Source organism: Monodon monoceros, unplaced genomic scaffold (genome assembly GCF_005190385.1).
Source record: "Monodon monoceros isolate NGI ecotype Baffin Bay Population unplaced genomic scaffold, NGI_Narwhal_1 Super_Scaffold_4, whole genome shotgun sequence".
Classification (NCBI taxonomy): Eukaryota; Metazoa; Chordata; class Mammalia; order Artiodactyla; family Monodontidae; genus Monodon; species Monodon monoceros.
In genome coordinates this window covers 14,041,063-14,068,471 of record NW_021703781.1, presented here as the reverse complement: position 1 = coordinate 14,068,471, position 27,409 = coordinate 14,041,063, and the positions used below count along the sequence as shown (strand labels likewise).

The window sequence follows — 27,409 nt, the reverse complement described above, 5'->3', positions numbered from 1 at the left end:
CTACCTACCTCAAATGCATTTTATGAGGATAACTGTGGATACGTGTATAAAGTCCAAGTCAATGGGAAAAATCTCCAAAATCAATTTGTCACGTCAACACTGTTTTATGCAGCCAACATTTACAATAATGCAGTATCACACAGGACAGAATCCCAGGGCTACAAGTGTCCTTCGAAGGATCCTCACTTTTCAACAAGGTGACCTACTCTGTGTTGCACTTAGACATTTTTCCTTTAATAACTTACCATCTGCTTCTTTAGAAATTTCACTCACTGTCTTAGTAATGTCTTTTGCAGCCATAAAAAATAAGTATTCTTGCCTGTGACAGCACTTCAGATTTTCAAGGAAAGCAGCTGTGTCTCCTCTTCTCACAGGACATGAGTACCAAAGCTTTCATTCACCATCCCAGATATATACAAAATTTATTTACCAACGTCCCTATTACAGGGCAGACAGGAGAGCCGGGCCTGCCTATGTGTGAGGTTCCTTGAGTGGAAAAAACTCATTTCTGGTTTGGAATAATGGCTGCAAACCCAGAGTAAATGTATCATAGGGGAGGTTGAAGATCCCTTTCTTAAATGAAAATTTCAGATTTGTGCATTTTACTGATACCAAACATGGACAAAAAAAGAAAAAGAAGAAAAAAAAATTCACCACCTTAATTCACCAAAAGGAATCCAATTTCTGAAGTCCGCCATCTTTTAAATATTTGAAATGTTTCCAGGGATTGTGTTTAGGTCATGCATGCATGCCATCTCTGGAATTCATTTTTCAAGGATCCAGGTTGAACAGAATTGAGATATGGGGATTTATTTATGTTTTCTAATGCCCAGAGATAATCAAGAATGCCACAGTTATTTCTCAAGAACAATATGACCTGGTGAACCCATTAACCTTTTTTTTTTTTTTTTAAAATATGGAACGCTTCACAAATTTGCGTGTCATCCTTGCACAGGGGCCATGCTAATCTTCTCTGTATCGTTCCAATTTTAGTATATGTGCTGCCGAAGCGAGCACCCCATTAACTTTAACAGGAGTAGGCATTAAGAACAGACTGAGGCCATCTCCCTAACAACTCTAACAGCTTCTGAACAAATGGAATCCCATAAATTTTCCTAATTCCGTGGTTCTTAAAAGACCAATGGCTGAGTAATTCTACCAATGATATAATTCTGTTAAGTATCCTGATCACTTTCTGAGCCTTGTAATGACTAGAATGTATAGCACATATAGTCTGGGATATACACTGTGAAATCTGTTCATGGTTTCTGCTAAAAGTTGATAAGTTTAAAAATACAGTGTAGGAAAATTACTTATGGTTGTGGAGGAAGATGGGAGAAAAGTGCCAAATGAGCTTTTAATGAGGACTTCTGAGTGTGAACATATGTAAAAAGAACCTTTAGATAGAAGTATTATGATAAACAAAAAAGATCAAGCTAAGTTCTCAAGAAAATTTATAGGTACAAGATCATAGTGTTTATATGTACAATGAACAACTTATTCATGAAGAACTATTTTGTTCACTGTTAATAGACAAGCACACTTGGTTTCCTGGAAACACTTCAACTAGACAAAACATACCAACATGTTAGTCATAAATATAGCTTTATTATTATTTCATAATCTAAAAACTTTTTTTTAAAATCTGGGAACAGAACATTCCTACTTCCATACAACAGAATGACCCTGAAGAATACCGGAAAACAGTGTCTAAGTTATCTGAACTTTGCATTTAAGAATCTGTAACCTAGTTTGGGAAAAGAGAATGAAAGAAGGTTTGAAATAAAGATTTCTTCCTTACAAAGCAAATGATAAAATTAGATCCATTCTTCAGTTTAAACTTGAACATGTTTTCCCAGAAACTTTGGTGATTTCTTCAAAAAAGCAATTCTAAGGTTGACTGCCTATTAAGAAACAGAAAATATTTAAAAATAAGACCCAAGTTGGACATGGCACAAGACTCAGGCCAAGGCATGTAAATGGGATATCCCTTAGAATGAGGTGGCTCCCATGTCTCAAAAGCAAATTTATGTCTCTAAGGAAGCACAATATACATAATGCATCTCCTTATGTAAGAGTCAGAATTTAGTTAGAACTTAAAAAAAATTTTTTAATATAATAAACCTTAAAATCATTTCTCTTGTGTAATGTACATGGAGTAGATATGATATTATGGTGCTTTCTTAAGGTCACTGGGTACCACTGTCAAAGAGAGCTGTCATGCCCTCTAGGCATATTAAATGAAAATTGAAAATGTAAGTTACATTAAGTAAAATGGGGAAAAAATCTGGCTTCTATCACCTTTAAAAGCAAACTGTTGTCATTGCACACACACATTATGGGACAAAGAGCATGCAATACAACAAACAAGTCTAGTTTTTAGTATGTAAAAGGCTAAAGTGCAATCATGGTATAAACATCAATAATAAATAAACTTGAAGGAGATTAATTCTCCAAATAAATAATTATTATAACGTTACAGTTTTTAGTGTTAGCCTAAACAGTGATATTCACAGCAATGTATTTTCCCACTTAATAGTTGCCTATACGCCACGTGAAAAGCCCACCCCCATGAGCCAAAAGTCAAGGTGAAGATTCAAAAATTAACATTTTCACTACGATAGGTTCAAAGCATTTGTATAAGTTACACTTTTCAATTTACTGGCATTTTAAGTAATTGCTTTGTTACCTATTTTTAATGCATTCCTAATCTGATGCTTATTGCAATAACAATCATAATTCTACTAATGTTAATTAGGTTACAGCTTTAATTTTTAAAATAAGAGAATTCAATTTACATGAAAATACATAGTTTAAAAACCACCCACCACAAACACACACCTTTTTCATGAGTATTTAAAAATAAATTATTAATATACTTGACATATATATTTTGTATGTGTTATGTGCTGTACATTTATACAAATAAATGTATATATTTGTGGACATAATTGTTCTTATTTCCAAAAGAATGTCAGCACTTGTAAACTCTGCAGGAGACCTGATGATATTGCTAATTTAAAAAAAAAAAAAGTAACACGGAAATTCATTCTTGAAGAAAATTGTAAAGCAGGAGGTTCGTAACAGATGGTTCTTTATAGAAACCAAGGCCATTTTAGGGAGGCAGGGCGGGGAGGACAATCTCAGATTCTGGATCCCACATGCAATGTTTATTTCAGAAATTACTTTAGAAGGCCGTATACAACAAATACATCAGATACTTGGTTGAAAGGTAAGAACATGTATTTTAGTCATAAAAGGGCACAGAAGCAGCAGGAGGTGGAAAAAGTTAGGCCAGCAAGGAGAAAGTCATGCCTACAGCTAACAGAGAGGATGCTGACACCCCCCGGGAAGCAGGTCTTAGGAAAGGGCTGAGTAACATCTGTGGTGTCTCTGGGATGGCTCACAATGCACTAAATGTGCAATCCACTGGCATCCAACCATTCAGACCCTGAACTGGTGATGGGTGCCGATCAAAAGTGTTTTACTATCCTCCCCAACCATAGCAGTAGAAGCAGCTATTAAGATAGAGGCTGGCAGCTTGGTCTTAGGGTGCAGAATACTCAGCCAAAGAAGAGAACGGAGGTGCATCAAAATAAGAATAAACATGCATCCAGGGAAACAAAAACCTGCATGAAACAAACTAGAAAACAGTCTGTTGGAATGACAACTGAAGTCTGACAGAACGAGTCCTTGAAGCAGCCCAAACACTGAAATCTTGATTAATCAGAATACTCAGGGAAAGAGCCTTATTTTGGAAGCTCCCAAATTAATTGAGGGTAAGGTTAAAAACAAACAAAAATATGTTTATTTCACTACTATTAACAGGACTTTACATTCCCATTCCTTGCCTCACAATTCACAGAGCAGGGGGCACAGGTGGAGTTTTTTTCCAGTGCCTGACATCTTCTTTGGCCTTGGGCCTGAGAATTAACCACTGCACAGAACTCCAGATGTGGAAATGGCTGGAGACGGGCTAACCATCTTAGAAGGTGGAGCTTCATTTTACTAAAAGTTTGGAATAAGACTGCTTGCATTTTTAAAAAATTCTTTCTGTAATTTGCCTCTTGCTTCCAAAAGGGACTTGTAAAAAATTCTGGTTCACCGAGATTTCCGTTTGTTAAATTCTGGTTAATCCAGGTGCCTGTATGGACATGAAATGTGTTTTATGATGGCTTGTGTCTAAAAGAACATTACTGACCCCTAGAACAACATTCCCAAAGCCCAGTGGTGGTTGTCCAGAGCCATCCACCCTTTTAGATGATGTTCACAATCGCTGTTGGCTTTTTTTTGGCCATTTTCGGCCTTATGTTTCCTTTCCGGGTGAATCCTAGAGGCTCCCCTTTCTTTGCTGGTCTGCAGAGTTCTCTTGCGGACTCGGCCTGTTCGTGCGTGGACTTATTAGCAGGCTGCATGCTGGCTCTGTCATCCTTGGCTTTTTTCAGGTAGCTCCTTCCCTTTGGATGGAAATGGGTCTTGAGATCAGGGTGGTTACACACAGAATGTGGGTGCCCTCGGCTTCTACAAATGGTTGGGGGGGAGGAAGGAGATGAGCAGAAGGAAAGATTTCTTTAAATCCTTAAAAGAATAAAAACTACTCATGGAACAATCACTCCTGCATGCTAAGGTGGCAATAGTGCTGCCAATAAAACAAATAATATATATTGATATTTTTCTTCCAAAAATTTCTATGGCCTTCATGAAGTGATCTCATGATACTAAATTCCCAGGGAGATATTACTAGTCTTATTTACCAGTGATAAAAACTGAGGTAGAGAAAACTTAAATGACTATCCAGGGTAATACATACAGTGGTCTATGGAGAAGATGGGACCAGAACCCTTATCTCTTGACTCTTTAAGTGACTTCTAGGGGATTCAAACAAATCTGTAGTACAGCTATCATAAAGTATATGATTCACAGTATAAATTTATATATATATATATAAATTAGTGTGCACACTACATTAATAGTGCTATAGAGATATTACGACTACACTATAGCACAATAAGAGAAAGTTATATTATACAATATTTTAAAAAGACTCCTGCATTACTATCATACTGCCGTATACTCACAGACTATTAGCAGAGTTAAAAGTCACATCCACATTTTAGAAAGTTAGGTACACAAGCAGGTAAATTTTCTCCTGAAACTCTCAAATCCACTTATATTATAGATATCATATAAAGTGCAACAGGAACACATATTATGCAAACAATATCAAATAGCCTAAGTATAAAAAGATATACATACAGGCATTTGGATTTCCTATTTGAAGAGATATCTGTAAGCTGAAGGAAAACAAATAAGACAAAACATTACTTCACTTAAAGGCTGGATTCGGTTTTTAAAATCCTCGTTGCTTATATTTTTAAGAAACTGTATTCCCATTAAAGAAGCCGGTAACTGGTATCGGGATCACTGCCCATGGCACCATCCATCACCGCGGAGAACAAGAACGTTTCATGCTCAGCTCTGCTTACTCAGGAAGCCTCTGTGGCTCCCTGTTCTGAGATTTCCAAGAAGCCAGTATCAGCAGATCTCAAAAATTTCAAAAAGTTAAACAGCCCCTCAAGAGAACAACACTTGAAGAAACATGTTTTTAAAAACTGGAATGATGTGCCATTATTTCTTGATTGATTCAGGCTGTATTTGCAGCTAATTTACTACAGCTATGTCTGGTCACAGTGTATCAACTACGGGGAAAATTGGCATAAAATGTTTATTGCCTAAAATACATCATTTCTAAAATGAGAGCATACGAAGACCAACTCCACAAATGTCCTGAGGCCATCTATCTTTGAGGTTATTTTCCACTCTCAATAAAATATCTGCATGCACTTTTGTGGTTGGGCTCAGAATATCATTTGCAGAATAAATGATAATTATCATTTTGTGTTCCACATGTCACCAGACACTTTATAGGCAAGTGTATTTATAGCATATTCCCAACCTCCCTCATGCAGCCTTTACTGAAAGAAGTGGCGTCACATCTGCAAGCAGACTGACGGAAGAAGAGGACGACAAAGAGAATGTGGAGAAAGGGCCATCCTGGCGCAGCGTGGCCAAGACATGCATCCCTCTATACTCAAATCACTGGAGAAACCAAGCTCAGCATAACAGGATCTTCCTCCAGGTCTTCTGTGTGAAGCTTGAGCTTTAGTCAGGAGCAAATCAGAAAGCAGCTTTCTTCAGCAGACTTCTGAGGGTCACGTGCCTAGGAAGGTAAGATGGGACTCCTGCCTTCTGCCTTGGGACACAACTGAAAGTCAGCATTATTGCTGACCCTGTCCACGCTGGCTGGGTTTGGCATGAGAGTAGTAAACGTGAACAGAAAAAGGCACATTCCTTGCGTGAGGGTCATGAGGTCTTGCAATATACAAAGAAGGGGGAACAGATGGCTCCGGCAAACACCAGACTGGTAGTTTCCGGGAACCCCAAAGGCATCAGCATTTCTACCCTCTTTCTCCCAGTCCGCCTGCCCCCGCTCCCCATCAGCTGGGCTCCTTGAATGGGTTTTAGTGTGTATATAAACTCTAAAAACTTACAGGGTTTTCCTTCCTTTAAATACTTTCCCACTTAAAAAAAAATTATTATTATTGAGGCACGACAAAATATGTTCAACTTTATGTATGTATGCAAGCATATAGTGTAATGATGTATTGCATATGGGTACATAATTCCCTTTGGAATTTTATGCAAAAGTTGTGTGTGTGTGTGCTTCTCTCACAGGGAAAAGGCCAACAGTGATCTGCTAGATTATGAGGCTTGGGGTGGAGGTGGGGCCAATATCACAGGCACCAAAGAATTTCATGTGCTCTCCTCCCTGTGAACACAAGAGGCCTCCACAGCCTCAGGCAGATGGAAATGCTCTTCCCACTTAGCCCAACTACCTACCTCCATTTTCTCCTGGTCCAGCTACTTTGTCTTCTTTTTATTTAGGGAGAGGAGGGTATGAAGATGGGGATCAAGAGAGTCCTTGGTCAAGGTTTCAGGTTGAAAAAATATAAATAACCTTGCACTGAGAGCCAATTTAAGTACTTAAAAGACAAATATGGTGTCTCAGGTTATTATAGGTTTTGAGAAACTGGACACCTAGCCCTCCTCCAACTTCCCCTCTGTATATACTCAATTTTTGAGGCCAAAACCTTGGACTCATTTTTGACTCCTCACTTTCCCTCGCCAGCTAAATCTAATCCTTCAGCAAGGCCAGCTGGTCTTGTCAATTTTCCTCCAAGAACATATCCGATACCCTTCACCTCTCTCTACTCGGTTCTACCCAAGCTGCCATCCCCCCTCATCTGCCACAACAGAAGAGCTTTCTAACTTGTCGCTTATTTTTGCACCCCTCCAGTCAATTCCCCACAGAGCAGCAGAGTGATTTTGCTAAAACACAGGTCACCTCCTACTTAAAACCTTCCAATGGCTTCCCCGTGTGCAGTGGAACATATGCAAACTCCTTATATGACCAAGAAGCCCCTGCCTGATCTGGATCCTTCCTACCTCTCTGACTTATCACCCACCACTCAAACATGCCAAGCTTGTTCCCTCCTGAGGCAGCTGCATTTCCTATTCCTTTGCCTAGAATATTCCACTTCCAAATTCTCACAGAGCTGCGTCCTTGTTATTCAGGTCACAGTGCAAATGTTGCCTCCTCAGCAAGGCTTTTTTTGAAAGCTTTTTGCTAAAGCTAAAGTGGCCATCTCAAACATATCATCTTACTTTTTTCTTTATAGTAGGATCTTCACTATACGAAATTATCTTCATTATCTGTTTGCTTATTGTGTGCCCCTCCTCCCTGAGACCAGGGACCTCATCGATCTCGTTCACAGCAGTTTCCTCAGCACCCAGTAAGCCCTGCATCCCCAGTAAATATGTTAAATGAATTACTGCTAGTCCTAATTTAGCAACCTGCAGGAAATAAATGCAATGCTTAAAATAAGATTATCCAAGCTATTTCATGACCTTCCATTTGAGCAGTTCTCTGAGTGATTTTGGCAGATGAGATATTAGGTCACTTTGTGTCTAATTCGACAGCATGTTTCTGAGCATACAGACAAATTACCTGAGTAAGCATATTACATTTTTAGAAATCAGCCAGGTGAAAAAGAACATAAATGCTCAAGAGGATTAAGGGAAAGATACATACGCCGAAACATTTTTTCAGAAAAGGCACTAAATATGAGGGGGAAGGAAATTCTTCTAGAGCACAAAAGAATCTTAAAGCTAGAAGACATCTTAGAAAGAAGCAATTTAACACGTCAATCTAGAAATGTCACTACTCTCTGGAGGTGGTAATGAGAAAAAGAGGGAAGAGGAGAGAGGGAGGGAACTGGGGGCTGGAAAAGAAGGGAGATGACAAGGCCACACTGTTTCTGTACAGCAGCCTTGTTGGAGATGGCAAGAGCCAGCCAGGCTCCTGACAGCATTCCCCACTGTTCTGGAGGAGGGAGCGGAGGTGGGGGGAGTCAGTCAGAAAGTTCTGCTCCATCCTGGGGTGCACTGCGGCAAGGAGCTCTCCTGGGCGGGGCTGAGGCTCCAGAAGCCCAGGCTTCTTGGTGCCCTGCACTTTCATTCAGCTGGGCCAAACAGGTTACTAAAGATACGATTCAAAGGTTTTCCTGCTAAAAGAATCCAAGTTCTTCCATAGCCACAGATACCAGAGAGGCCAGACCAAGCAGTCTGATTACATCAAAGACGTGGTGAATGTATTTTATTATGATGAAACAGACTAAGTAAAAAGGTAAAATGGTCTTAGGGTTTGTAGACTGTCTCATAACGTGGTACACTATGGTCCAAAGTAGAGTTTAGAGGACTATACATGAAAACAGGGGAAACGACATCTGCCCATACTTTCAGAAATTAAACATCTCATTCTTGGTGTTCTCAGGGCAGTGTGTTCTCCCTCCAAAAGTCAGCTCACCTCACTACAGCCTGATCATGCCCTACTCACAGACAGCTCTCACTTCTAAATTCACTGCTACAATCTTAACTGCACTTTATTTGATCCGAATTAGTCAACTCTTCCTTATGTAGATCAAATCTGAAGAAGGCAGATGACGTCAGGTTTTGGGACATAGAGAACAAAAACAAATATTTATTAATTAAATGTCCTACCGTATTTGTATGTACATGTATATATATGTGTGTGTGTGTGTATGTATATACACATACTTATGTGTGCGTGTGTGTATATATATGTTATGTGTACACATACACACACATAATTTTATATCTATACATCTGACTAGAAGAGCTGAGATGCTGTTCAACTTTTGATTACATGATACAGCAGCATGAGAAGTAAGGACTGGCCATGTCTTTTAAAAGGTGTTCAGTTTCCAAGCTGGAAAAGTAAAGTCAGCAGAAGAAGTGAGCACAGAAATGTAAATAAAGGCGAGAACTAATGGGCTTCCTTTCTTTCTCATTGCCTTCCATTATTTTCTCTGAGACCTTCTTAGCTCTGGGTTACTAATAATTTATACATTTCTTAGTTCTGGGTTACTAATAAGACTAAATACTGAAAATATCATGGCTACATTTTAATTTTAGAATTCCTAACCACCAAAGTCAGGTGATGATCACAGAACTTAAGAGGCCAAAAGCCCTTATACAGCATCTAGTCCAACTGCTTCATTTTATAGAAGAATGATAGGCCCAGGAAGACAAACTGTCTCATCCAGTCAGAAGCAGGGTGGGAATGATCTAGAAGCCAGGCCCTCTCACCTCACATCTGGGCTCGGTGACCTCATGCCACAACCCTCCCCTGAGAGATGGCAAGGTGGAAGAAGGAGGCAGGAAAGGGCTCAGAGTGTCCCTCCAGCCGAGACTGCACTCTTGCATTTCCCAAGGAGGTGACAGGGGAATCGAGGAGGGGAATAAACGTTCCTTCTCAGGGGACCACAGACACCCACCTGGAAAATAATAAATACGTCAGGTAGCTGAAACTGCTTTGATGACAGTTACTGAAACCTCACAAACATGACACATTTACTTCCTTCCAGTCTACTTTGTTCCTGACTGGGAAGTTCTGGCGCTTGCCCAACTGTGCGGCTCGAAGGCTGAGGGAACGTTACTACAGTAGGCACTGTGTAAGATTCTTCATTTCTTTCCTTCCTCCATGTCTCTGTTCTTTCCTGCTGTCTTTCTCCCTCCGGTCTTCCTTCTTTATCCACATGCCTTTCATTTCATTCCTTCTTCGATTATTTAATCATGTATCCTGTTAATCTTGGCTTCCAGACTGCTCAACCTAAACTTTTCAATCCACCAATAGCAACCTTACTAACCTTTTGGTTAGCATAAATGTTCCCTATTTTTCTTTTCCTCATATATATAGTCCATTTGGGGGTTAGTAAATGAATCATCTTTAAATCTTCTGGGAAGGTGGTAATAAGCATAAATAAAATTCAATGGATAATGAAAATGTTATAAATAAACCACTTTAGGTTTTCAAAAATCCATTCTTTGGCTTTGTTGTTTATACCACCAAGGAAATTATATAGAGGGCAAATATGGCCATCCACCTCTGACACCTACAGCATGGTTATTTGTAAACACCCCACCCTCTGAAGAGACCAGGTAATCTGGATCAAGCCACTTATGAGGGCCTTCCCTGGTGGCGCAATGGTTAAGAATCTGCCTGCCAATGCAGGGGACATGGGTTCAATCCACATCCAGGAAGATCCCACATGCTGTGGAGCAACTAAGCCCGTGTGTGCCACAACTGCTGAGCCCACGTGCTACAACTACTGAAGCCCGCGCACCTAGAGCCCATGCTTCACAACAAGAGAAGCCACTGCAATGAGAAGCCCGTGCACTACAACAAAGAGTAGCCCCCGCTCGCCACAACTAGAGAAAGCCCTCGCGCAGCACCGAAGACCCAATGCAGCCAAAAAAAAAGCCACTTATGAGAGTCTGGACCTTCATCCATATTCAGGGTTCTCACTTGGGCTCTAGGCGTTTTTTAAGTCCCTGAAACCATATGTAAAATTGTATGCAAAAATGTATTATAGCATATCACCTGTGAATTTTTCTTAGTCTTTTTGAAAATCTACTTAAAGAATGTTTCACCTATAGAGACTACCAAATAGTGTTTTCCTTCCTATTAAAGAAAAAATGTGGTTAAATTTTGCTAACTAAGAAGCATGAAAGTTTTCAGAAGATTCCTTGAAGAGCTCCAAAACAGGATAATAACTTCCAATATACTTGACACCAAGGTAGGGACAGATGATTTCTTTGTATACTTCGGACTGTCATTCTACAATATAAAAATATTTCTACCAACTCAGCTTGGTGTGGAGCTGGAGAGTGAAGAAATGGAGACCGTGCATCCAGGAATGTAGCTTACTTCCAAGTGTCTTGAACTCACCTGTATCACTTCCCCGACACAGGCATGGCCAGGGCAGTGCTTTCAAATGACGTCTAGAAAATTCCTACAAATCATTCCCCAGTTCCCTTTTCTTCTGTCCTTGACCCCACCTGATATATCACAGCCCTCACACCTGGTGCGGGGCCTGCATGACTCACCACGTGCTCACTGGTGTCCCGGCAGAGGCCAGCGGCCTGCTGGCTGTGATAGTACTCCAACTGCTTTTCCGCCAGTTCTACCCGGTGCAGCAGGTTCTCAATAAAATCCTGGAGCCGAGCTTTTCCCTGAACCTCCTTCTCAGCGGCTGCTTCCAGGAAATGGTTGAATGTAACCACTTCTCTGCAAGGCAAAAACATCAGAACACAAAATGGAGAAGCGAGACAGGAATTCATTCATTCAATACATATTTACTGAGTGCCTACTATGTGTCAGGTACTGCCCTAGGCAGTATGGCCACAGCATGATAAAAGAGATAAAATTACATTTTAAGTGATACATTTAGAGGCTACATTTTAGTAGAAGAAGATAGTCACTATAAAATATACAAATAAACATATATGTCATATGGTGATAAGTGCTAAGGAGAAACAGGGCAGGGGGACAGCGAATGACGGAGGAAGGGAAGGAGTAAGTGAAACTATAGAAAGCAAAGTCAGGACAACATTTTGGATGGGGCAGCATTTGAACAGACACCAGGAAGCAAGGAACAGCCATGCAGATAGCTGGGAAGAGCAAGCCAGGTGCTCGGTGGGAATGTGCAGAATGGCCTGAGGTACAGCAAGGAGGCCTGCAAGGACAGAGCAGAGTGGGGAGGGTAGGACAGCCAGAGCAGGGAGCCAGGCGGGGCCTCACAGGTCAGTGTGCCAGATGTTATTATGAGATGGGAAACCACTGGCCACTTTTGAGAAAAGTTCTGACTTACATTTGAAAAGTCTGGCTATTGGGGAAGAAAAGACTACAGGGAAGGAAGTATGGAAGCAAGAGGCCACACTGAGCACCAAAGCATATAAAAGGAGTCACCATGTCCAATAGTGTGTATATATATATATATATATATTTTTTTTTTTTTTGCGTTACGCGGGCCTCTCACTGTTGTGGCCTCTCCCGTTGCGGAGCACAGGCTCCAGACGCGCAGGCTCAGCAGCCATGGCTCACGGGCCCAGCCACTCCGCGGCATGTGGGATCTTCCCGGACCGGGGCACGAACCCACGTCCCCTGCATCGGCAGGTGGACTCTCGACCACTGCGCCACCAGGGAAGCCCCAATAGTATATTTTTGAGCTAAGAATGAAACAGTCCAAGAACTGCCATCTTGAGGTAGATCCAAGGTCTGTTGGGGAAGCTACGTTAGCTGACATAGGAGAAGCAATGTTCAGGTTGCCCTTCCCTAAAAAGTTGAGCAAAATACCTTTACCTACATAATTCATTGTGATTCAGAAATCCAGAAAAATTTTAATAACTATATTACTATTTTATATCTTTTTATTTCTAATGCAAGTATGAAAATACTGAATTATAACTAAATAAGTTCTTTATAAAAAATTCAAACACATTAAAATATAATGAAGAAAATATCACCTGAAACCCCATTATCCTAAGACCACCACTGTTTACATTTTGGTAACCATCCTCACAAACATCTCTACATATACACATACACACACACACAAATCAGTACTACCAATAGGTATACAGTATCACAATTCTCTCATTTGATTTGCCTCACTTAATAAGAAATCATGAAGATCTTTTTGGCCATCCCCTTTGTATGTTTTGTCACACTCACTGGAGCTACTGATTTCCATAATTTCACTACCTGTTGGATATAGTATTTCCTTTATGTGTCTTTGAACTCGCAACCTTCAGAGAGCAGTCCCTCATGTTTCTGGCCATGTTCTACTCACGCAGAACCAAGATTCTAAGGACTCTGATCATTGTTCCCCTAAACTTCATTCATTTTAGATTTAAAAATCTAAATGTTTTCTTAAATCTAACCTCATGCAGTTGTTCTAGAGAGTTCATTAAATTCATTGCCTTCTCTGAATCTTCTCAACCTCCACTTGATTTTTATTTTCTGCTAAGCTCCATAATTTCTTGAGAGTAGAACTTCAGGGCTGTTCAGCTCAGGAAGTCATAGTTTCAAAGAAGGTCTTTGCAAAACAGTTGGTGGTGGCTTCCAGATCCTTTATTCTGTACAACTGGTCAGGGAGCCACTTTTACAATTAGTCATGACTTTTCTCTCATAAATATATTACATCACACTTGGCCATACTGAAACTTTTCTGACACTTCCTACAGAGTCAAACGTCTCTGTAAAATGTTATATCATATATTTATAAAATTATTTATAAAAACAGAAAAGAGACTGGTTCTAACAATGATTCACTCCAAAAATTGCTCATCATACCAGTCCCCTTTTTTCTAGTTTCCTATCCAGATCAAACATAAACCCAGAGCCCATAATAATTCCATTATCTTTCAGGAGCTAAGAAGTAGTCACATATAGGAAATAAGAGTCCTTTTGGAAAGTTCTCTTTCATCACTAAGTTTCAAGTTTATTTCCAGATGTTTCCGTATGAGCCCTGCATAGAAGATGTGCACTTTCCAAGCTGTTCAAGCCACGGATACAAGCCAGTTTTCAAGCTCTGCCGTCATTTGGCTCTGACCTGCCTCCTAGGTAAGTCACAAACCCCAACCAGCAGCAAAACAGTGGAGGGTCCACCCAGGTGCCACATCCAGCCCTGTCATGGTTCTTAGTTACAACTGAGAACGCTTGGATGGGATATCTTCACACAGCTCAAAAGCACCGCTGAAAACAAAGCCCAGGAAATGGCTGCTCCTTCCTCTTTCCAATATCAAGGCTTCAATTCATTTGGAGTCAAGTGATGTTTAGTGGTGATGTTTGGTGACGTTTAGGATAACTGACTCATAAACCAGTCTCCAAATTGGTACTTACAGGGGAAACAACCAAAAACCCACAACCCTCTCGCCCACCAAAACCAAAAACATAGCAAAAAGAGCCAGTGTATTTTTTCAATTCATTTTGGTTTATAATATTTGCTATATTTATCTCATTACAGAAATATTTCATGTTTATTATGGGAAATACAAAAAGTGACCTATGGAAGATCTAACTGAGCAGGGACTGAATCAGCTTTTTGTTCTTTGCTGTAAGCCCATCACTCAGTACAATACCTGACACATAATATTCAATAAATATTTGTTGTAGTCAATGTTTAAAAAGGACAGGGAAGAAACAAAAAATGACCCATAATCCTACCACCCAGAGGTAACTACTGTGAACATTCTGGTGTATTTTTTCCAGTCTTTTTTTTTCTCTGTGCATATTTACTATTCTTGAGCTCTCAGGCTGTTACTGTTTAGAATATAAGACAGCAATATTTGACAGCTTAATCCCACAGAATTAACATCTCAAAAGCAGGAAAACAAATCTGAATGCAATACAGCTTATGATTGTGGCTACATTTTTAAATCATGTGATGTTTTATTACCGGTTCCATATAAAAATTTTTAAAACATTAATGCCACTAGTTGATTGTGGAGTGTTATGTTGTAAAAATGAAGCATCTTTTTCTAACCTCCCTCATTCAATTATCTTGTCCCCTAAAGCTAAGAAGTTAATACCCTTTCTTCCAAACAACCTGGCACCAATGCTAACCTAATTTCAGCTTATGGATGTTTCACATCAACTAAGAAAAAAAAAAAAAAGACATTTAAAACAGTGATGATTTAATTTTAAAAGAGAAGTTACACGAGACAAGGGCTGGAGATGTTCATACTGAGATTCTGTTTGGGTATCTGTATTAGGTAAAAACAGGAACAGAAACTAGTAATTAATTGTGGAATAGCACATGTACACAACTTCAAATCCCCCTCTCACATCCTGTTCAGTCTGGATTAACAATATCCAGAAACACGTCTTATTTTCCCAAGGAATCTTGTGAATTTCCTGAATGAAAAAGACAGAGATTTAACTACTTTGCATTTGTACTTTCTTTAATCATTATACTCCAAACAGTAAAATATCCATTCAAAGTGCAAGACAGACCAATGGATTTCAATGGAAGGGAGAAGGAAATGTTCGTTCACTGATGTGGTTTCAGATTCCACATTGCAGTTAACCTTTGAGAAGCTACCAACTGTCAAGCTCTGGCATAATATCAAAGCAGAATATCCACTATTCTCTCAAAAGGCTGTTAACATACCTCTCCATTTTCCTACCACATATCTGTGTGAGACTGGATTTCCTTCATCTACTTCAACCAAAACAACAAATTTGCAACACATTAGAGGCAGAACTAAGTTTCAGCTGCCTCCTATTAAATAAGCCAGGCATTAAAAGTATTCGCAAAACTTTGAAAACAATACCACTCTTTTCACTAAATTGTTTTTGGGAAAATTGTTCTTTTTCACAAAAATATGTTAACAAGTAATGGATTTAATCATTATTTTTATATGCATTAGTGTTTTTACTTTCTAAATTTTAATTTTTAATACAGTAAATATTGACAGATAAAACCCACACAGAGAAAACTTCTTGGGGTCCTCAGATTTTTTTAAGAGTGTAAGGGGAAGCGAGGCCAAAAAGTTTGAGAACTGCTGCCATGCCATGTACAGGGTGATCCTAAACCTCAGAACTCTGGTAAGGGTGGACGACGTGGGCTAGAACTCTAGTACGATGCAGCCACAATCCATACATTTATTTACTCCATTATTCAGGAACTCAACAAACATCTATTGAATGCTACAAGGTACTGGGCTTAGTGCGAGGGCATTCATGAACCGGTGGCTGTCCTCATGAAGCTTACTGTCTAACCAGGGGTCAGCCAACTTTTTCTGTAAAGGGCCAGAGAGTAAATATTTCAGGCTCTGCAGTCCATACGGTCTCTGTTGCAACTACTCAAGTCTGCCTAGCACAAAAGAGCCACAGAGGCTGTGTAACAATAAAACTTAATTTATGGACACTGAAATTTGAATTTCATATAATTTTCATATATTATGAATTATTATTTCTCTTTTGAATTTTTTTCAAGCATTTAGAAATATAAAAACTATTCTTAGCACGGGGCTCCACAAAAACAGGTGGCAGGCTGGATCTGGCTGTCTTGCACAGACCCCTCACATAGTGGGGGAAGCAGACCTTAAAAGAAACAAATACTGAAATAAGTACAAAATTACAAAGCTGGGCTGAACGTGACTAAGAAAAAGAATAGCACATGCTATCAGACAGCAGAGTAAAAGACCTGTGTGGTTTTATTTTAAGTTCTCAACCCTAACTCAGAATACAGTGTAAAGCTGGAAGGCCAGATGAGAAGATAAGGGCAAACGTGAAATTCAGTCCAGGTGTGGGTGCAGACCAGCTCTGGGGAAATTAACTGATTCTAGGCTGCTTCCAGCCCTATCTTTGACTTCTTTTTTTTTTTTTTTAAAGGTTAAAAATGACTGAAATCCAGGTTTTAAGCTTCAGTGGAAAATATGCTTATTTAAAGCAATATCTGATACTAAAGGAAAAGATACCAGAATACTACTATAGTATAAGAAACTGGCCTGAAGTTCGTTATCATGCTGAATGATTTGCAGACCTAGAAATCTTTCAGTATCCTGAGATTCACAGGCATTCAGAAACAAACACAGTAGAAGGAAGCACTGAGTGAAAAAGCCCCTTCAGTACAATCAAAGTTTTATTGAGAAAAAAATATCTGTTCACTCTTGCACTCATTTATTTACAGGATGGTTATAAAGGTCTAAAACATAGATAATATTTTATTTTTTACAGATTGAACCCCTTCAATTCCTTCTTCTGAGGTGGGTTAAAGATGGGTTAATTTCAAAAAAAAATCGAAGATATACTATCATGTGAACAACACACTCTAGAAGCAGGTGTAGAGATAGAGGGAAATGCACGTTAATGCACTGTGGTGTTCATTGCGATTTTACATTGGCATTGAACTATGCATTGCTTTTGTTTGTTTGTTTTAAATATTTACTTATTTATTTTGGCTGCGAAGGGTTTTATTTGCGGCATGCTGGATCTTCGTTGCAGCAATGTGGGATCTTTAGTTGCGTCATGTGGACTTCTTAGTTGTGGCATGCAGACTCCCAGTTGCGGCATGTAGGATCTAGTTCCCCGACCAGGGATGGAACCCGGGCCCCCTGCATTGGGAGCACGGAGTCCTACCCACTGGACCACTACACCAGGGAAGTTCCAAACTATGCATTGTTAATGAGGGAGGACACACTGATCATATCACTCACTGTAATCTACTATCCACAAACCATTTATCATGTCTATCTCCCTACGTTTCCACCTTTCATGGACATCCTTTAGCCTTACAATCCCCTTGGGTCTCATCGCTGCACATCACCTCCTTTCTGCTCCAGCATCAGTGAACTCCACTCAGCCTACAAGCCAGATGCTTTCTTCTGCAGATGCTGTTCCCTCCCCCAGGGTCCCTTCCCAAGCCCCCACTCTAATGATCCCTCTAACCTGAGGGCTCCACTCGCCTAAATGTGGGCTGGGTGACCTGCTGTATTCTCCCGCAGACCATGCAGCCTATCACAGCACACACTGCAGGGACTCGTCGTGCCACTGACGCCGTCAATCACAAAATCAGTGAGTTCAGGGCCCTGGCCTGCTCCTACACTGTGATTCCCACAGCACCTAATGTTGAGCCCAGCACACAACAGAGACTCCACAAATTTCTGCTGAATGCATGAGATGTCTAACTACATCTCTAGACAAAAATCTTTCGCTGACTAAAAGATACTTAGGTTTCCTTGTCTCTTTTTCCAGACAAGTATTGGGGCATAAAACCAGTAAGTAACCTACAACACAGGTACCTGCTGCAGAAATGAAGGTGGGATCTAAAATTGATGCCTCTCTCCTGTTCTTTTTTGTTTTTAAACATCCAGCGCTTTTTTTTTTTTTTTTAAGATGTTGGGGGTAGGAGTCTTAGTAATTTATTTATTTTTGCTGTGTTGGGTCTTCGTTTCAGTGCGAGGGCTTTCTCTAGTTGTGGCAAGCGGGGGCCACTCTTCATCGCGGTGCACGGGCCTCTCACTATCGCAGCCTCTCTTGTTGCAGAGCACAAGCTCCAGACGCGCAGGCTCAGTAGTTGTGGCTCATGGGCCTAGTTGCTCCGTGGCATATGGGATCTTCCCAGACCAGGGCTCAAACCCATGTCCCCTGCATTGGCAGGCAGATTCTCAACCACTGCGCCACCAGGGAAGCCCTCTCTCTCCTGTTCTTAAACAACACCTTTAACAGCTTCTTATCCCAAGGGCAAAGTTCCACCAAGTTATTTAAATTTCATTTTGCATTACTGATTTATGAACCTCTTCAGAAGTATATGAAACAGTAAAAATACCCCTGGCTAAAAATAGCCTAGCTACTGATCACAGAACACCTCAGACCGACTGTAATGTCAGCCACGAGGCAAATCATAAAGCTGGAGCCAACCACCTCCGAGCACTGGAAGCCAGGCTGCACACTCAGAGCTCGGGGTCAGCTCCTGTATCCCTGGCGGGGCCCACAGGGTGGAATCGACACCTGCCCCACATCAGGAGCCATGTCACATTTCTACTCTTGTCAGCCCTTTGCCTCATCTCTCTTTTTTTCACTTCCTGGAACACACCAAAAAGTGTAATATATGGTTCTAATTAAGAACTTAAAAAATAACTCTAAGGAGAAAGTCAAATTATTCTTATAAATAGATCAAAACCACATTCTAAGCCCCTCAGTCCAGACAGAAAGGGTAGTTTGGGGAGGGAGGGACAGACATGAGAGAGACAAATAGAAATTTTTTTTGGGGGGGTCTCCAAATTTTACCAGATGCCATCTCTAAGAGGGAATATTTGACATCCAGTTTTTCCTACATTGGTTCGTAAGTCTGCATGGAACACAGCCTGGATAGAGAGGCCCCATTTACATAAATGCAGTAAAATGTGGAGCAAACAGACACCTCCCTGTCCCACTGAACTCTACATCTGACATGATTTTTCTCGGCCTGCTTCCTAGCTATGGATCAGTCTGGAGACCACGCTGTCCACGCACTGCTTTAGCTGATCAAAACCGGGAAAGACGTAATTGAGTGGCAAGAGGGTTTAGTTGTGCAAAGCAAGTTACCAAGTCAAACTTGTCCTTCAAAGGACAGCATTCTACAGCCAGCTTTGGATAGAAACCTAAATGGACATTCCTGGTTCAAGCCACCCCTCGATGTCTCTTTTAACATACCCCTAATGATGTTTAATGTCTAATTTATCTGCTTGTCTACTCCTGTCATGAAAGCAGGAACTGGACTCATTTGGTTATCACTGTATGACCAGAACCTAGAATAGTACCTGGCACTCAGCAAGCACTCAGTAAAGATTTGTCTTCTGGCTGACACCAGGCTGGGAACAAGTCAAATGATGAAGGAAGAAGGGAGAGATTCTATCTGTCATAGCTCGCAAGGGAGCAGGATGGAAATTAGAGATGGAATTACAAAGAGGTCCCTCACTGCCATCAAAGGCTGGTAGTGCCACGTACTCTACCCTGACGGGGAACAGACATCCAGAGGATCAAGTTAAAAGCCGTTGTTGGAAGCTACAAGTCCCGGGTTGGTGTTCCAGAAGCTTAATATCAACTGTACTGATGATGCCACCATTTCCCCATTTCCCAACACCTTTGATGCCACCTGACATTTTCTTTAATCTCATCAGAAAAATAAATGACGTCACCATGGCAGCCCTCTCAACATAGCAGAGAAGCAAGCCATTCCAAAATGGGCCAGATTTGGTATTACCTAAGTCTTGATACTCTGGGCAAATAGCGTATTTTCAAAAGTCTGGCTGAAGCACAGTGAATTAATGGAAAAAGCGCTCAGCAGAGAGATAGGGAACTTGGGTTCCTGTTTCAGCTTTGCTACTAAATTTTTGTCCTTGTCATTCTACTGTTCTGGGCTTTATTTTCCAAATCTGTAAAATGAAGGTGGGTACCTTCCAGAACTAAAATTACACAGTCTCCTCAGGGTTCGTTTACAACAGTCACCTCTCTGATGTCCTTCAATGTCACTGTCCTCCAGCTACCAATGCAAATCCCGCCTTTCCTCCTCACTCCTTCAGTTTGGCCTCACCACATGGGAAAATGTGTTCTCTAATGTTCATGAACTTGAAACTGTGGCTTGTATGTAAGCACTTTTTCAAACTACCCTGAGTTTGAACATGGGTATGTTTTATTCTTCCTATGTAGCGTGTAAGTTCCTTAGGGAAAAAGACCAAGAATTTCATGTCCCCCAAACACACCTAGCACAGTGCTGGGCACATCACAGGTGCTCAGTCGGGGTCTTCCAACCTTACCAACAGATGAGTGTGCAAGTAAATTTAGGATTACTGCTATTACACTGATGTTCTCCAAAGCCCAGGTCACCAACTCAGCCAGGAATCAGCTACAATCTGTCCTTTCTTGTTAACGGACACCTTACTGCAAGGTTGGCTGGGACTGATTTACCTGATCATGGGCAGTGCTACCCTACAAGCTCTGAATACTCCTGAACAAGTAAATACAAGTACCTGTTTCCATAGGACTTTTAAAGTTGCACAAACTTTGTGAAGACAATGAGCAGTTTCTTTCTTGGATTTGCACTCCAGAAACATACAGACACCTCTCTGTGGAGGTACAATGAGACTCAGGACAAAAGTACAAAACACTGCCAGTTCAAACAGTCTCCTCTGTTACAGAGCATATATATGACTTCTGTAATCCGAGTTGATTCAGCCTATAGATGGCCTCAAGGCAGAATCAGCCCTCAAGTCTTTTTTTTTTTTTTTTCAGTATGAAAGAATTTTAAAGTTATGGGGAAAATCCATAAGCAAGAGAGCCTCATGTGAATGTCAAATACTAGGTGTTTGCTTTTTTTTAAACCAAAGCTACTATCTGTGTCTTAAAGGGTCCCCAGAGTTTAAGTCAATTTCAAATGGGACTGTAACAACCTACTTCTTCTCACAAATGGGCCTTGAGAGCTCGTTTGGAGGGGTTTAACAGGAGAGCACAACTCCTGGTATGTTCGTTGGCCAAGCAGGTCTTCCGTATATGAAAGGTCATCTCTTTGGTGGAAGGCTTAGCACTGTGAGGGAGTGGTGGAAGGAAGGAGCGTGGCCCAGCCAGGCAGATGTAGTCAAATCACCCTGGTTTCAGTAGTGTGACAGATGGGCAGCTGGCTTGCTCTGCTCCCCATTTTGGGGTGGGGGATTTAGACACTGTAGCCACTGAGGCTGTTGGCCACAGTTGCTCTCTCAGACCAAGAGCTCCACTGTCCTTCCTGGAAAGAAGACTCTTTCAGTTCTGTTTTATGTACAGAAAGAGTGATTATTTGAGGCTTGAATACAGAAATTAATGGCACAGGCCAAATGAAGGCTTAACAAAATGAAGACTTTGTTTATTTTATGTTTAAAAGTTTAAGGCAGTTTCACTGAATTTTCATTTAAGGTGTTTTTTTAAATGTCATTGCTTTTTTTCCCCTGGTAGTTCAAAAATGTCATACTAAAAATCAACTCATAATGTACCCTCAGGTATACACCTAAAAACATGAATGAAGATATATGTACAAGGACGTTAACTGAGACATTATTTTTAACATCAGGAAAAATGGAACAAAACCATGTATTCATCAATAACAAACTGATTAGAATAGTATGTGTCATGATTCCACTTGGGAAAACACAGTAACTCTGTATGTGCATAAAAAGTATGTATGATTGTATGGACACAGGAAAGGTCTAGAAGGACAGTCACTGAACTAAACAGTGGCTGTCTCCAGAGGATGGGGTGGGGGATGTTTGGTGAGGAGGGAGGACTTTTAACACATACAATTTTACCCCATTAAATTTTTTTTTTTACAAGTATATTTAATTTTTTAACTGGTCCTCAGGTAACAGCACTGGATTAACCATATATAACATATTATCACTATGGATTCATGCATGGCCCACTTTTACTAAAGTTAGTTAACCAGTTATTTTTAATAATAAATCACCCTTTGGGCTTCCCTCGTGGTGCAGTGGTTGAGAGTCCGCCTGCCGATGCAGGGGACACGGGTTCGTGCTCCGGTCTGGGAAGATCGCACACGCCGCGGAGCGGCTGGGCCCGTGAGCCATGGCCGCTGGGCCTGCGCATCCGGAGCTTGTGCTACGCAACGGGAGAGGCCACAACAGTGAGAGGCCCGCGTACCGCAAAAAAAAAAAATAATAATAATAATAATAAAGCACCCTCGAACACACAACCCAAAATAAAAGGTAGATCCTTGACAATAACCTACATCTAACCATATGCTCCTCCCTACCGTCACATTGTTCTCCCATACTCCAGGCAGCCACCACCCCAAATCCCATGTCCGTTATTACCTGTGTACTTAATAAATAAAACATGACAAACAAGTAAATGCACACAATTAATTTGGTTGTCTTTTAAATTCAATGCTCATCAATCACACAGAAATATCACTAATTTAATTCTAGGCTTTTCTCTGCACATAGAGCAACCCCATGTGCCATTTTTTCAGTGGTGCAGTGTTAGTCACCCTGGGTGCTACAGCAGGTCAAGGCACTAGCTTCCCACCAGGGAACGTCAAGAACCAAAAGAGAAACATTTTTCGATGGAGATCATCTCCCTAGGAGCAGAGTATCAGTAAATCAATGGCTGATTCAAATCCGTCCTCACTACATGATTTTAAAATCATCTAGTTGAGCAGAGCAGGCTTTCCCTCTAGGTAGGCAGTAAGCATTTAGTAATAGCAAGTGATGATCTCTTTAATATATAGAGTTTCTCAGCCTCTTACCAAGTAGAGAAGCTTTAATTTACTACATTTTAAGAGAGAACACAAAATAGAAGAGTGCCACAGGGCAAAGAAAGCATGAAATTAAGACAATCTGTATAATAGAACTCAACTTATTTGAAAACCTGCCTTTTAGGCTGTTTCCGTCAATCAATTTTTACGTCCTTTGGTTCTGTGAATTCTGAGCCTCCATTTAAAATTAAATCCAACATTAAGCATTTGGGAAATAACACTGCATTGTTACATATACTTTTCTAGTTTGGGTTGAATCCATACTCATTGATAAGGAAATGCTTTTCCAAGTGTGATAATTTTTAAAGTAATAGCTTCTCTGATCACCTATAACTTGTAAAAACCCGTGTGAACTCTTTGCAAGCAGGCATGACTTAGTCTAGTATTTTACAAAAAGAAAATTCTCAAACTTAAATCAGAAGAGTATGGAAATCTCAGAAGCTTCCTCTGGGTATCCTAATGTCTGCTTCTTCAAAATAAAAATTATAATTAACAGATTCTCTGCTATTGACATGTAATTAATATAGACAGGTAATCCAAAATGGCAAAGAAGCCAAAATTATTTATATTTAGAGTATACTTGAACAAGACAGCCTCTCATGTTCTTGATTTTATTGCCTGGAGACCGTCAGTGAGACGGAAAGGGTCCCCTAGTACTCCCTTTCTGCCTTCCCTCTCAGCTCTCTCCCACCCCCCCTCCCCACCCCACCCACGACCACGGCCAGGAAAGGGTCCCATGAACAGACGGCACTACTCCTCTCTCTAAAAAACTTATTTGTAGTGGTTTACAGTTTCCAAAGTGAGAAGGAATTCGATATTTCGACTTTCATGTTGCTGAGCTGGAGACCACAGTGGAGAGGGTAAATAGTATTAAAAGCCTTATGCCTCCTACATTCAACTATATCAATGGGAGATGTAGCCAAGGTACCTGCAAGTGATTAAAACCAAACCTTCCTTAACATTCGAGTGTAACTTGTGAGGGGGTGGGAAGGGCCTAAAGCAACGGGGTTAGCATCCTGTTTCAACGCCACTTACTCTTCTTTCCTGAGAAGCTCCTCTTCAGATTCCGTCAGGCGTTGCCTCAGCGCTGCGATCATCTCCACGGCCACATCCACCTGTCTGTTCAGGGCCCGCTCTCGTCTCTGCACTTCCTGCTTTTTCTGAGTCAGCTGCACAAAAGCTGCCCGAACTTCCAACAGTTCAGCCGTTTTCTGGGCCAGCTCTTTGGTGAGTTTATCGATTCTCTTCTCAATGGTCCTGTCCACAGCCTCGACCATCCGATTGAATTTTTCTCTGACATGTGCCTCGAAAGCTGCTTTGGTGTCTGAGGTGGGAAGGCCAGGACTGGACCTCAGGCCATCCAGCGAGTCTGCACGTAGGTCTACCGTAGTGTAGGTCTGCACATAGGACACAGGCCTCTCTGCCACCACCTCGAATGGCTTCCTGTCCTTGCCGTGTTCATGCGAAATGCTACACAAGTTAACATAGCTCGGTTTCTGCTTCACTATGTTGCCACAGCTCTGCAATTTTCCCTGTTTCAGGGGTTCTGAGGAACTGACTAGGTCTGTGTCTTTGAGGGACGGAAAGAGGCTGCATTTTGTCAAGAGGGTTCTTTCCTGGTAGCTGTGACTGAATTCCAGATGGGCCCTCAATGAGGACAGGCTTCTAAATCTGGTATGGTCCCCACACCTCGGGCAGCGGAATGGCAGGCACACAGCGACATTCTCAAAGGACTCCTGCCAGGGGTATCTGCTTTCCTCAAAAGCCTTCTGTTGCATTACTCTCAAAGTCCTGGGCAGGGGAGAATAAAACAGGTAATTGGCACGTCTGTTTAAAAAATGCTACTGAAACGATTGTTGCTGATCATCTCCATGAGGACAGAGGCTTTTAAATTCCAAATGACTTTTGCATTTAATATCTTATTACTAAAATTAAAAACCTACAATCCATGGGCCAAATCCAGCCACATTCCACTCATTTGCATATTGTCTACTGCTGCTTTCGCACTAAACGATAGAGGTGAGTAGTTGAGACAGAGGCTCTACAGCAGGCTAAGTCAAAACTACTTACTACTTGGCCTTTATAGACAAAGTCTGCCAAACCCTGCTTAGGATAAAAAAGGTGGGTAACATTCCCTTTCCACAGATGAGAAGACTGGAGCAAGGAGGTAAAGTAATTAATCCAAGGTCAAATGGACAGTGTCAGATTCCGACGTGGAATTCAAGTTTCCTGCCCTCCTGAATTTAGTACAGTAACTGCAAAAAAGTGTCCTATTTTACTGATGACACTGATAAGCATGAATACAAAAAAAAATGAGAAAAACTCACATGAATTGCCAAAACAGGTCCTAAGACAGCAAGCTCAGCAGTCTTTCCTCAAGTCTAGGAAAGGTTATCACTCAAACTAGGTGCAGTGGCATTAAGCACACAATCAGCTGAAAAATTTTCAACCTGAGATTTTTGCCTTTAATTTTTTTTAAATTATTGCCATGATGATTTAAATCAAAGTGTTATCATAATAATGATGGCCCCCCAATACTCCAGATTTACTGAAATCTGGAAACCCAATATGTCAAATACTATTGAACGTTAAGTGGGGCCACAGACAAGATTTTATTAAAACAGGGTGTCCTGGTTGGATTTGTCCTGTCTGTTTTAACACGAAAACCTCTAGGATGGCAAAAGTTTGAACCAGGTGGGTATCAGCATAACTCTTTTAATAACGGGAAGTTCTTATTTCCTTGCAGACATTTATTATCTTAGCCCTAGCAACAGATGACTGCTAGCAACCCGATTCCACAAGCAGCGCCTATCTATTCCCTCCAGGAAGGGTTTCTTCTTAAATGTAACAAGCGCTGGGCCCCAAACAGAGGTCTAGACTGAGAAGTGTTGTTCCTAGGCCCCTCAGCCTCGTCAGAAGTAGAGGCACCAACGGTCCCCACACAGCTAGGCAAAGCTTCCAGGTTAATAAGCCTCTGGCCCCCAAAGAGGGGACCCTCTTCCTGTGCTACACCAGGCTGTTGGACCATGGGTTTTCTGGAGACAGGATGCCAACCCTGGCCGGAAACTCAGGCCAGAGGTGAAGAAGGGGAACTCGGGATTCTAGGGAGCAAGGGGAAGGGGTGGAATCCCTGCATGGGGAAATGGGTAATCACGCACTCCGGGAGTACGCAAGGTTTCAATGGCCCAGAGGAAGCTCCAGTTCACAGGGTGGGCGGACAAGCCCGAATTTCCTCTGCCTACGACAGGGCAAGCTGGAAATGACTGTGCCTCGGGGGTCCCGGCTCTCCCCGCCCCTGCCCCGCAGCGTGCCAGCCCGTCGGTGCCAGAGTGGATACATGCGCACACGAGTTCCCGCAGGCGGGGGCCGAGAAGCCCAACTCCCCGCCGTGGTACGGGGACGGGACCTACTGCCTAGCCCGGACGGCCCCCTCTGCCGCGCCCCCGGCGCCGGGCCGCGGGCGCAGATGCCCACTTACCCGACTTGTTGCTGCCCCTGCAGCTGCTGCTGCCGCTGCCGCCGCGTCGCTTCTACTGCTGCGGGTGCGAAGCGGTTTTCAGCAGAGCCGTAAATCAGGCTGAGCTGGTCCGCTCCCACCCCCCGCGCACCCCCGCTCCGGGACGAGCGGCGTCCAGGGCGGAGCGTGGCGCGGGCCAGCGGGGGCGGCGTGCGCGGTCGCCGGGGTCCCGCGCGCTGAGAGAGCTTATGGCCTGGGGGTCCCGGACTGCCGTGGTCTCGCAGGGGACACCCCTGCTCTGCTCAGCTGCCGAGAGCATCGTCCGCCCTCCCCCAGCCGTGGAGCGGGATCCGGCTCAGGATTCCACTGACATCACCGGGAGCGGTGCTGGGATCGCTCCCCTGGAGAGGAAGGAGGAAAGCGTGCCAGCCTCGGAAGCGCTGCGCTTTCCGCAGGCCCTGGCAGGGTTTTTTCGCACTTCACAGTTATTGGGGAGCGGGAGAGTGTGCATCAGGATGAAGCACGGCTGGGCATCTTCTTTGAAAATCTGCCAGCAGGAAGATCCGGGTGTATATGTTAGGACCTCTTCATCCTAACATCCCCAAATAACTAACCTAGAGAGTCTACCCTAACCTTCCTGGCAAGTGTCCTCCTGCTAAGTTAACTGGCAGAACTAAATCTAGAAAAGTACAGGGTTGTGAATAGAGAAACGAGACCCGCAGCATTCGCACCCCCATCT

General features: G+C 42.0%; 1 protein-coding gene and 1 non-coding gene across 2 annotated transcripts; both read right to left on the bottom strand.

Moving 5' to 3' along the window:
* Positions 1 to 910: 910 nt before the first annotated feature.
* LOC114883480 lies at positions 911 to 1,017 on the bottom strand. The gene has a single exon (XR_003790578.1). It is a non-coding gene; the product is annotated as a U6 spliceosomal RNA (small nuclear RNA).
* A 578-nt stretch (positions 1,018 to 1,595) lies between these two features.
* Positions 1,596 to 26,801, bottom strand: ZNF365 (zinc finger protein 365). The gene is made up of 5 exons (XM_029245621.1): positions 26,692 to 26,801; positions 24,249 to 25,004; positions 11,530 to 11,710; positions 5,257 to 5,294; positions 1,596 to 4,521 (listed from the first exon to the last, which is right to left on the bottom strand). Exons 2-5 carry the CDS (start codon positions 24,989 to 24,991, stop codon positions 4,257 to 4,259), a joined length of 1,227 nt encoding a protein of 408 aa, XP_029101454.1. The 5' UTR covers positions 24,992 to 25,004; positions 26,692 to 26,801; the 3' UTR covers positions 1,596 to 4,256.
* Between the last annotated feature and the right edge of the window lie 608 nt (positions 26,802 to 27,409).